The sequence below is a fragment of the Octopus sinensis genome, linkage group LG1 (genome assembly GCF_006345805.1).
Source record: "Octopus sinensis linkage group LG1, ASM634580v1, whole genome shotgun sequence".
Classification (NCBI taxonomy): Eukaryota; Metazoa; Mollusca; class Cephalopoda; order Octopoda; family Octopodidae; genus Octopus; species Octopus sinensis.
This window is the reverse complement of record NC_042997.1, coordinates 80215427-80227756: the sequence shown is the minus strand read 5'-3', so window position 1 is coordinate 80227756 and position 12330 is coordinate 80215427. Positions and strand designations below refer to the sequence as shown.

Here is a 12330-nt window from a genome sequence, read left to right as displayed (position 1 = left end):
GGTTGATGGGCAGTGCACATGCTACAATATTCTTAAGGCCTTCATGAAAGACTTCAGTATTAATCCTGGGTCATGAGAGAATCTTGTTGCTGAGTAATATACCAGTGGCGTTTCATAAGAAAAATATGGGGACAAGTGAAATGACAAATTGAGATAATTCAGAGCCACCTGCACACTCTCTTGTCCTGAAAACCTGGAAAGTATCATGGACCTGTCCTTCATCTGATAAATCCATAATTAAAAAATTAATGTACTATACAAGTATATGTTATATAAACAAAAAGTTACAGATAACCAGACAATTATTTCTTGTTGATTAATTTTAAATATATTTTGCTAGCCTATAGAAAACACTAACAACTTCATGTGAGAAATTTTACAATATGAGGGAGTACCCAAAAGTAGCTGGAATTTTGCATTATTTTATTCACTTAGTTTTACAGCTTTACACTTTTATTGCTTTCAAAGTATTTTCCATTTGAAGCAATACATCATCCAAGATGCATTTCCCACTGTTCAAAGCAATCTGGAAACTCTTGTGATGCCATTTAATGTCTCCACTTTTTTCTTCATATCTTCCACTTCTGCAAATTCCATAGCACCAGCTTTCATCACCAGTGATGACCTTCAAAAAAGGTCCGGATCAGCTTCCAACTGTTCTTTCAGTTCACGACATGCTTTTGATCTTCCATAAGCAAACGAGACACAAATTTTGCTGCAACTCTTTTCATTCACAATTCCTCACTCAAAATTCGTTGGCAAAAGCTCTAGGACACACCAGTCATATCAACAAGTTTGTCAATTGTTCAGTGACAGTCCTCTAAGATCAGTTCATGAGTTTTCATGCATTCGGGAGGTTGACAGCTGCCCTGAACAAGGTTGGTCTTCAAGCAACAAGTGATCATTCCTTGTGTTTTGCTCATGGCAGCATCATTGTAATATGTTTGGAACATGACAACTGTTTTGGCTGCCGTTTTCCCCAGCAGAAAACAGAATTTCACAGAAAACTTCTGTTCCTTCAATTCACCCATCGCAAAAATCAATGAACAGGGGAGAAGCACTGCAAAACAAAGACACACGACATGGCATTATGACCCTACTGGACAATGCCGGTCAGTAGACTGATGTCTTGAGGGTTGCATGAAGTGGCTTCTAGTTGTGGAAGCCTGAACAACAATGGGCTTGTCTTAGAGTGAATGTTTCTGGTTACTTTTGGGTACCCCCCCCCCATTATATCTGCGTTGAAAGTTTTGGAATTTATGGTTGTCAACTTTTATGTATAACTAATACAACTGTCATACAAAGGTAAAGGTGATGCATTAGCTACGAATAATTAAAGAGGTATCAAATTGTTGGATCAGGTGATGAAAGTCACTGAGATGGTCATAGCCCAACTAATTGTAGAGCGAGTTAATTTATACGAGATGCAGTTTCGGTTTGTACCAGGGAGAAGCATCACTGATATTATATTTCTGGTAAGACAGCTGCAAGTGAAATACCTAGCCAAAGATAAATCTCTATACTTGGCTTTTGTTGACAAGGAGAAAGCCTTTGACAGGGTCCCTCGATCCCTTATCTGGTGGTCAATGTGGAAACTAGGGATAGATGGTTAGTGAGAGCTGTACAGGGATGCTGTCAATAAGGTGAGGGTTGCCAATGAGTATAGTGAAGAATTCTGGGTAGGGATCCACCAAGGATCAGTCCTCAACCATAGCTGCTAGAATAAAAATAGCCTGGGCAATGTTCAGAGAGCTCCTGCCTTTGCTGGTGACAAAGGGCCTCTTGCTCAGAGTGAAAGGTAGATTATATGATGCATGTATGTGAACTACCATACTACACAGCAGTGAAACATGGACTGTGGCTGCTGAGGACATGCATGCAAGAAATGAAGCTAGTATGCTCCGCTGGATGTGTAATGTTAGTGGACATACACGACAGAGTGTAAGTGCCCTGAGAGAAATGTTGGACATAAGAAGCTTCAGGTGTGGTGCACAAGAGAGACAACTGCTCTGCTATGGTCAGGTGTTTTATATGGATGAGGACAGCTGTGTGAAAAAGTGTTACACCCTAACAATGGAGGGAACCTCTGGAAGTGGTAGACCCAGGAAGACCTGGGATGAGGTGGTGAAGCATCACCTTCGAACATCATGCCTCACAGAGGCAATGACAAGCGACCAAGGCCTTTGGAGATATGTTGTGCTTGAGAAGAATCTGCAAGCCAAGTGAGACCATAACTGCAGCATATGCCAGTGTCGCATAACAGGCCCATTTAAGAGTATCCTTCAATTACTGGACAATAAACTGTGCTTGAGAAGATCTGTTGAGTCAAGTGAAATCATTGTCATGGCTGATGCCAGTACTGCCTGACTGACACATGTGCCAGTGGCACATAAAAAGCACCATTTGAGCATAGTCAATGCCAGTCCCACCAGACTGGTTCCCATGCCGGTGACACGTAAAAAGCACCATATGAATGTGGTCAATGCCATTGCCACCTGACTGGCCCCGTGCCAGTGGCATGTAAAAAGCACCATTTTAAGCATGGTTGTTGCTAGTGCCAGAGGCACATAAAAGGCACCCACTACACTCTCAGAGTGGTTGGCATTAGGAAGGGCATCCAGCTGTAGAAACCTTGCCAGATCAGATTGGAGCCTTGTGCAGCCTCCTAGCTTGCCAGTCCTCAGCCAAACCGTCCAACCCATGCCAGCATGGACAGCAAACATTAAACGATGATGATGATGTCATAGCCTTGACTCTTCATAAACTAGGGCTTTTTTCTAATTCTCTACTTAATTAAACTATGAACCAAACACTACATTGTACTCCATCTAGATATTAATAATGCATGGGAATCTCTCCCCATCAGACTTTTGTTATGTAATTTCCTAATTTCGCATTAATTTTATCAGTATCACTCCTCTCCTCCCTTATAGCTTTGTATGCTGTTGTTTCTCACACACTGCAATTAAGTCAATATTGTGTCAATGAGAAGAAGAATTATCAGAATATCTACAAGCTTGCTGAGGGGTCGTTATTTAATTGTCAACTGTTCTATTCTTTTGTGATATAATTTGAACTTAAATTTCTTGCATTCTTTTTAGATTTGGATGTGTGGTGGGCAAATATTTATTGTCACTTGCTCCAGAGTTGGACATGTATTCAGGAAGACCTCACCTTATTCTTGGCCTGGTGGTGTAGCACGTATTATTAACCACAATACAATGCGAATTGTAGAAGTTTGGATGGATGAATACAAAGAATTTTTCTATAAAATAAATCCTGGTAATGTACAAATTTTTCTAAATATTTGAAGCCGTTTCTCATAATTTCCATAGATAATTTTGTGTGTCATTTCCTCAAATATTTTGGGGGTCATTGCATAGAGAAAAAGTAAAATACATATGCTGTGAATATGGTAGATTTCATATATGTGCCATCATGCATGATTATTTTGCATTGGCTTGGTCACTGGATAAGCAGTTCTAAAGTCAACGGCTAGTTTTAAAAACATAGATAAGCAGTTAATGATAAAGCAGGATAGACTTTTGTTTCCTTTAAATATAGTGACTACCAATACACCTCTTGTTTTCTATTATCTACAGAATGTCTTCTTTGAAAGTCACTCTTATAATTACTATTATTCTTCATAAGTTGTGGATTTCCGTTGTGAAGTTTGAAGAGTGATTTTATATCTTTTAAAATCATATTTCGAAACTTTTAGTAATAGTTCATTATAAATTTGTTGTCTTTCAATTGAAAGTGCCTCCTCTGATCAAAGATTGCCAAAAGTTCGAGAGCAAGAAGTACATTACTTTAAGTAGCAATAACTGAAAAGTTGAGAAGTATTTGTTGGTAAATATTTACCGAAGTAACTCAACCAACAAAAAAATCCCAGGAATTCAAAAACAAACCCAGGAAAATTGTATTGGTAATATGATAATATTATTGCACAACTGAAATAAAATAGATTACAAATACAGTATGTAATTGCATAGGATAGAAACCTTACACAGTGTGGAAACCTCTCAAAACATTAAATATTTTTGAAAATTTTTTCAGTTGACACTTTTTTGTTGTTTGTATTGGAAAGGCTCAAGCATTTACATGTAAAACAAGGCTAAGGGATTGCTCTCCAAATGTTTATTTCATTTAGTATAAAGTTAAAATCTTCATACTTTTTTCTCATTTGCTTTTGTTTATTCCTCTGTTATTTTATAATCCTGTTAATGCAATTTCTAAATATTTCATATTTCTCATTGAGTTGCTATGTATTGCTCACAAAATTTATTTTCCTTGTATTCTTCCCACATAAAAAATCTCCATTCCTATTAAACTAAATGGTTGCCAGTTTGGTAGTATGAATGAATACATTCCTAAGAATGCAGAATTTTGCTTGTGTTACACTCACACACACACACACTGTAATATAATGTAACTTGCTACTTAAAGCAATGTTTTGTGATAGAAGGCACTAGTGGGCAAAACTCGCCATGTTGTACTGATGAACTCTACTTTTTTTTCTATGTTTTTCATTCTCTCTTCATTTTTTTCCTCTTAATCCTTTCCGTTGAAGAGCATAGGCTGAAAATATAAAAGACTTTTCCATTTTTCCCAAGTGTTAAACTAATACACCACCTTGCTGTTCCTACACCTGTCTTCATCATTTGTTTTCTGTAAATTTGAACTATATCTATATATATATATAGGGGCATCACAAATAACTACAGGGGCATCAAGCTGTTGGATCAGGTAATGAAGGTTACGGAGAGGGTTATAGCCCAGTTAATTAGAGAGAGAGTTAGCTTAGATGATATGCAGTTTGGGTTCGTGCCAGGGAAAAGTACTACTGATGCTATATTCCTGGTAAGACAGCTGCAGGAGAAATACCTAGCCAAAGGTAAGCCCTTGTACCTGGCTTTTGTTGACTTAGAGAAAGCCTTTGACAGGGTCCCCCGATCCCTTATCTGGTGGTCAATGAAGAAACTAGGGATAGATGAATGGTTAGTGAGAGCTGTGCGAGCCATGTACAGAGACGCAGCTAGTAAGGTGAGGGTTGGCAACGAGTACAGTGAAGAATTCCGGGTAGAGGTTGGGGTCCACCAAGGTTCAGTCCTCAGCCCCCTCCTATTTATCATAGTCCTCCAGGCAATAACGGAAGAATTTAAGACAGGATGCCCCTGGGAGCTCCTATATGCTGATGACCTTGCTCTAATTGCTGAGTCACTATCAGAACTGGAGGAGAAGTTTCAGGTGTGGAAACAAGGATTAGAATCGAAGGGCCTTAGAATCAACCTAGCCAAAACCAAAGTCCTAATAAGTAGGAAGGTGGACCAACCACAAACGACTTCAGGTAGATGGCCCTGCTCGATCTGTAAAAAAGGTGTAGGTAGAAACTCTATAAGGTGCACCAAGTGTAAGCTATGGACACATAAGAGGTGCAGCAATGTCAAAGGAAGGCTAACTAGAAAATAGTTTTTGTCTGTGGCAGATGCTCAGGAGAAATAAACACTGGAAATGTGCAGAGTCCAACTTCTACCACGTTCCAGGGAGACAAACTAGAAGTAGTTGATAGCTTCCGCTACCTAGGAGACCAAGTCAGTAGCGGGGGTGGGTGTGCTGAAAGTGTAACTGCTAGAGTAAGAATAGCCTGGGCAAAGTTTAGAGAGCTCTTACCCCTGCTGGTGACAAAAGGTCTCTCGCTAAGAGTAAAAGGCAGACTATATGATGCGTGTGTACGTACAGCCATGCTACATGGTAGTGAAACATGGGCCGTGACAGCTGAGGATATGCGTAAGCTTGCAAGAAATGAAGCCAGTATGCTCCGATGGATGTGTAATGTCAGTGTTCATAATCGTCAGAGTGTAAGTACTTTGAGAGAAAAGTTGAACCTAAGAAGTGTCAGTTGTGGTGTGCAAGAGAGACGGCTGCGCTGGTATGGTCATGTGACGAGAATGGCTGAAGATAGTTGTGTGCAAAAGTGCTACAACCTAGCAGTTGAGGGAACCTGTGGAAGAGGTAGACCCAGGAAAACCTGGGACGAGGTGGTGAAGCACGACCTTCGAACTTTAGGTCTCACCAAGGAAATGACTGAAGACCGAGTCCTATGGAAGTGTGCTGTGCATGAGAGGACCCGGCAGGACTAGTCAGGCCATATCCCGTGGCCCCTACCTGGGACGTAGTCGATCCACCTGTGCATACCTTCCTTCTTGTGACACTTGTGAAGACCTGCTGAGGCAAGTGAAAATCAATCAAAATAGATGAACATCAATGGAATTTGTATCTTTGTGGTACCAGTGCCTGTGGCACACAAGAAAACCATCCGAACGTGGCCGTAGCCAGTACCGCATCGACTGGCCTCCGTGCTGTGGGAACATGGTGGCACATAAAAACACTATCCGAAGACCCGGCAAGACTAGTCAGGTCATAACCCGTGGGCCCTACCTGGGACGTAGTCAGTCCACCTGTACATACCTTCCGACTTGTGAAGACCTGCTGAGGCAAGTGAAAATCAAATCAAATCAAAACAAATCAAAATAGATGAACATCAATGGAATTTGTATCCTTGTGGTACCAGTGCCAGTGGCACACAAGAATCCATCCGAACGTGGCCGTAGTCAGTACCGCTTGTGGTACCAGTGCCGTGGCACACAAGAATCCATCCGAACGTGGCCGTAGTCAGTACCGCTTGTGGTACCAGTGCCGGTGGCACACAAGAATCCATCCGAACGTGGCCGTAGTCAGTACCGCATCACTGGCCATCCGATCGTGGCCGTTCGCCAGCCTCATCTAGCACCTGTGTCGGTGGCACATAAAAACACCATCCGAAGACCCGGCAAGACTAGTCAGGCCATAACCCATGGCCCCTACCTGGGACGTAGTCAGTCCACCTGCGCATACCTTCCTTCTTGTGACACTTGTGAAGACCTGTTGAGGCAAGTGAAAATCAAATCAATCAAAACAAATCAAAATAGATGAACATCAATGGAATCTGTATCTTTGTGGTACCAGTGCTGGTGGCACACACTTTGTGGTACCAGTGCCGGTGGCACACATGAGAACCATCCGAACGTGGCCGTAGCCAGTTCCGCATCGACCGGCCTCCGTGCTGTGGGCACGTAACAAACACCATCCGATCATGGCCGTTCGCCAGCCTCATCTGGCACCTGTGTCGGTGGCACATAAAAACACCTTCCGAAGACCCGGCAAGACTAGTCAGTCCACCTGTGCATACCTTCCTTCCTTCTTGTGACACTTGTGAAGACCGGTTGAGGCAAGTGAAAATCAAATCAAATCAAATCAAATCAAAATAGACAAAATAGATGAACATCAATGGAATTTGTATCTTGTGGTACCAGTGCCTGTGGCACACAAGAAATCCATCAGTGCCGTAGTCAGTGCGGTGGGCACATGACAAACACCATCCGATCATGGCCGTTCGCCAGCCTCATCTAGCACCTGTGTCGGTGGCACATAAAAACACCATCCGAAGACCCGGCAAGACTAGTCAGGCCATAACCCATGGCCCCTACCTGGGACGTAGTCAGTCCACCTGTGCATACCTTCCTTCTTGTGACACTTGTGAAGACCTGTTGAGGCAAGTGAAAATCAAATCAAATCAAATCAAATCAAAATAGACAAAATAGATGAACATCAATGGAATTTGTATCTTTGTGGTACCAGTGCCGGTGGCACGTGGCACATAAGAAAACCATCCGAACGTGGCCGTAGCCAGTACCGCATCGACTGGCCTCCGTACTGTGGGCACGTAACAAGCACCATCCGATCGTGGCCGTTTGCCAGCCTCATCTGGCACCTGTGTCGGTGGCACATAAAAACACCATCCGAGCGTGGCCGTCTGCCAGCCTCGTCTGGCACCTGTGTCGGTGGCACATAAAAAAAACACCATCCGAGCGTGGCCGTTTGTCAGCCTCGTCTGGCACCTGTGTCGGTGGCACATAAAATCACCCACTACACTCTCGGAGTGGTTGGCGTTAGGAAGGGCATCCAGCTGTAGAAACACTGCCAGATCTGACTGGACTGGTGCAGCTTTCGGGCTCCCCAGTCCCCAGTTGAACCGTCCAACCCATGCTAGCATGGAAAGCGGACGTTAAATGATGATGATGATGATGATGATGATGATATATATATATATAAAACTGTAGTTGTGTGAGTGTCTGTCTCCTACGATTTAGATTCCTAACTACTCGCACATTTTGCAGTGCAGTTTAACCAAATTCGGGTATCTTATAGTCGTGATTCATATCGAGCCCGTCTGGGTATTAGCGCGCATCTATGATGAGTCTACAATTTAAAAAATAATTTAACATCATTTTTTTCCATTTTAACGCATATTTTTTCGTGTGTCGATGGCGGCGGAGTTGGCGTCCATGGTCACACCTGCACCTGTGTTGCTTCTCCCCCTTCTTCCCTCCCTCATGAAGCTGTGGGGAAGGGAGTGTAAGGAAATCAACGTTGTAAAGCGTTGTCAAGGAGACCAGCGTTCTTTTAGAACAACGACTTCATGGCTTGAAGACATCAAAACAGAAAATGTCTATGATGAGTCAACGATTTAAAAAAAAATTTACCATAATTTTTTTTCTATTTTTAATGCATTTTTTTTGCTATTTTTTGGCTATAACTCTAAAAATGCTTATATAGTTATTTCCCTTACAAACCCGAGCAACGCCGGGCGATACTGCTAGTATATATATATATATATATGTAAATGGATATATTTTTTTTATTGGTCGAAAGCTACATGGGTGACTCATGGGGCCAAAAGTTTCATGTATTGCACTTACCCTATTTGATAACTGCAACGCAAAGAATTTTCAACCTTTGAGTTATGTAACTTTACAGTATATTGTGCAAAGTATGACCTTACCAGTATATTCTGCAAAGTGTGGACTCTTTAATCTTGTCAAGCACATGGTACCTCTTTAATGATGGTCGCACAAAAGAAAGCATTCAGTACAGTCTGTAAAGTGGTTGATTTAGGAAGAGCATCTAGGCACAATCCAAGCCAAAGTGAAATGCAAGTTAGATGAGTTCTCCACTCCTACCCATTTATGTGATCAGACCAATTCAATCTATCCTAGCATGGACAGTGGATTTAAGTCGATGATGATGTGTAAAGTTAGTGTAGCTTCACTCTCTCTCTCTCCTTCTTCTTTCACTCACACACACACATCTTTTTTTATACTTTGTGTTCTATTGTTTGTCTATAAATATCCTTCCAACTTTTGTGTCCATTTTATTCATTCTTTTCTGTTTTTTATTTGATAGTTTATGCCTATGTTTTGTTTTCTTATTACTTGTTCTTTGGCTTCTGTAGGCCCTTATAGGTTAGTGAGATTTCTACTCATCAGCCACTTCATCATCATCATTATTAATTTTTCTAGAGTTGCATGAATTGGATAGTTTTAATAAATTTGAAAATGCTGGAGTGATTTTTACAGTTCAAAGCTCTTTCTATCAATTATTTCTCAACTATGAAGTAAAAGTGTAACCTGTTTATCAGCCAAGCAGGCTTGAACTGGCTGAGTCACAGCACAATTATACTTCATAGTATTCTACTACTTTCACTCCATGTTAGATATATTATTTGGATTCTATTATCCTTTGTCATAATAAAATATTTACACTTAATTCACTGCCTGAAGTCTTTTTCAGTGACCCAGATATATATTAAGTATTGTTCTTATGTAGCCTTCTCTCATTAACTAGTCTTTGTTACATCAGCGCCCTATTTAAAATGTTTTTTAATTTTTTTACCCATCTCTCAATTTCCATTTATAATAATGTCCAAGTACCCCACACTGTCATTAAAATGCTCCAGAAAACCATTTCTAAATACAAATAATTTCTCATGCCTTGTTCTGAACAGTGAAATGGGAATGGAACATGTTTGACAAACATGTAATTGAAGTTATGTATATGCTTTGATGAGGGGCAGTTGTCGTTATCATATTCTTCTTTTTCATGTCATGATCAATGAATCAACACCTTAATTCTTCTACAAGCAATTTTACCCAGTAAATCATTAAGAGAGGTCAGTGCTGATGTCTCAGACTGCTAGTAGAAATCCAAATATTTATATTTCCATTTATTCTACTGTTTCTTCTTATTGCTACTTCTTATGCTATTTTCTTTCATACTGTTGGTTTTGATGCTACCTATTTACATGGCTTCTGTTTCTTATTTATACTGCTTCTTACATTATTTCCTGTTTGCATTTGCTTCAACAATTTTTTATTTGTAAATATAATTTACAAATATTACTGCTCTTCCTTTTGTTTTTTTGATTCCTACATATTCTGCTTCTTCTATTGTTTTCCAATATATATTTACTGACTGATTCTTTTCTAACCTACTTCTACTGATGTATAATTCTTATACTATCTTTTCCTTTTTTAATTTCCAATGCTAATTTCTGTTTATATTGACTGATACTTTTTATTTATATTGATACTCACTTCTTTAGATCATGCTAAACATAGTGCTTCATGCTTATGTTGCTTCTGCTGTATCTTATATTGGATTGTCATACAATACAATTATTTATATTAGTCGTTTTGCAGAAGAAGAACATAAGCCATTGACATTGGAGGTTATCTGAGATGGTTGTATTTGAGGTTCAGTTTAAACTTTAGAAAATCATTTTTTTAGTTCAAGTTCTGCTGTTGATAAAAAAAAAAGTATTGGTATGTGTGCATGCATATGCATTTGGGCAAAAGCTATATCCAAGGAAAATTGCTTTGACAGTTGATAACTGCAGGTCTTCTGCAAAAGAACAATTTCCATAAGCTAGTAAAAGCAATAAATTAAGCCTGAGAGTATTAGAAATATTTTAAAGAGTCTTTGTTAAATTAGAAATGTTCAATTGAGAAAGATAATTAAAAAAATAAAACAGCTAACTCATCATCGTCATCGTCGTCATTTAACGTCCACTTTCTATGCTGGCATGGGTTGGATGGTTTGACTGAGGGCTGGCAAGCCAGAAGGCTGCACCAGACTCCAATCCAATCTAGCAATGTTTCTACAGCTGGATGCCTTCCCTAACGCCAACCACTCAGAGAGTGTAGTGGGTGCTTTTTACATGTCAGGCGACCCTGTCATCGGCCATGCTTGAATGATGCTTTTTACATACCACTAGCATGGGAGCCAGTTAGACAGCACTGGCAACAACCATGTTCGAATGATGCTTTTTACATGCCACTGGCACAGGAGCCAGTTAGATAGTGCTGACAACGATCACACTCGAATGGTGCTTTTTATGTGCAACTGGCATGGGATCAGTCAGGCAACACTGGCAGTGACCACACTCAAATGGTGCTTTTTATGTGCCACCACACAGATGCCAATCAGGCAGTACTGTCATTGGCCATCACAACGACATCACTTGCCTCAACAGGTCTTCATAAGTGCAGTTTATTGCCCAATGATTGAAGGGTACTCTTAAATGGGCTGGTTATGCTGCACTGTCATAGGCCACAGTTCTGGTCTCACTTGGTTTGCAGGGTCTTCTCAAACACAGCATATCTCCAAATGTCTCGGTCCCTTGTCATAGCCTCAGTGAGACCCAACGTTCGAAGGTCGTGTTCCAACACATCATACCAGGTCTTCCTGGGTCTACCTCTTCCACAGGTTCCTTCCACTGCTGGAGTGTGACACTTTTTCACACAGCTGTCCTCATCCATAGGCAACACATGATCATATTAGCACAGTCGTCTCACTTGCACATCACATCTGATGCTTATTATGTCCAACCTATCTCTCAGGGCGCTTACACTCTGTCGTGTATGCACATTGACATTACACATCCTGCAGAGCATACTAGCTTCATTCCTTGCAAGCTTACGCATGTCCTCAGCAGTCACAGCCCATGATTCACTGCCATGCAGCATGGCTGTTCGCTCATGTGTCATACAGTCTACCTTTCACTCTAAGCAAGAGGCCCTTTGTCACCAGCAGAGGTAAAAGCTCTCTGAACTTTGCCCAGGCTATTTTTATTCTAGCAGCTACACTCTCAGAGCAACCACCAATGCTACTGACTTGGTCACCTAGGTAACAAAAGCTATCAACTACTTCTAGTTTTTTCCCCCTGGAATGTGACAGAAGCTGTTTTCTGCACATTTTCACTGTTTACTGCCCCTGGGCATTTGCCACACACAAAAGCCTATCTTCCCAGTTAGCCTTCTTTGATATTGCTGCACCTCTTATGTGTACTTACACCAGGTACATCTTATGGAGTTTCTACCTACACTTTTTCTACAGATGGAGCAGGGCCATCTACCTGAAGGGATTTGTGTTTTGTCTGCCTTCCTACTT

General features: G+C 40.9%; 1 protein-coding gene across 18 annotated transcripts in view; it reads left to right on the top strand.

The window, feature by feature from the left end:
* The window catches only part of LOC115209152 (polypeptide N-acetylgalactosaminyltransferase 1), a 612460-nt gene that overhangs the window by 565334 nt on the left and 34796 nt on the right, over positions 1 to 12330 (top strand). For all 18 annotated transcript variants that reach the window (XM_036502255.1, XM_036502216.1, XM_029777469.2 and 15 more), the window contains one exon: positions 3102 to 3282. In XM_036502255.1, the coding sequence (XP_036358148.1) occupies positions 3102 to 3282 (181 nt within the window). The remainder of the gene's footprint in view (positions 1 to 3101; positions 3283 to 12330) is intronic.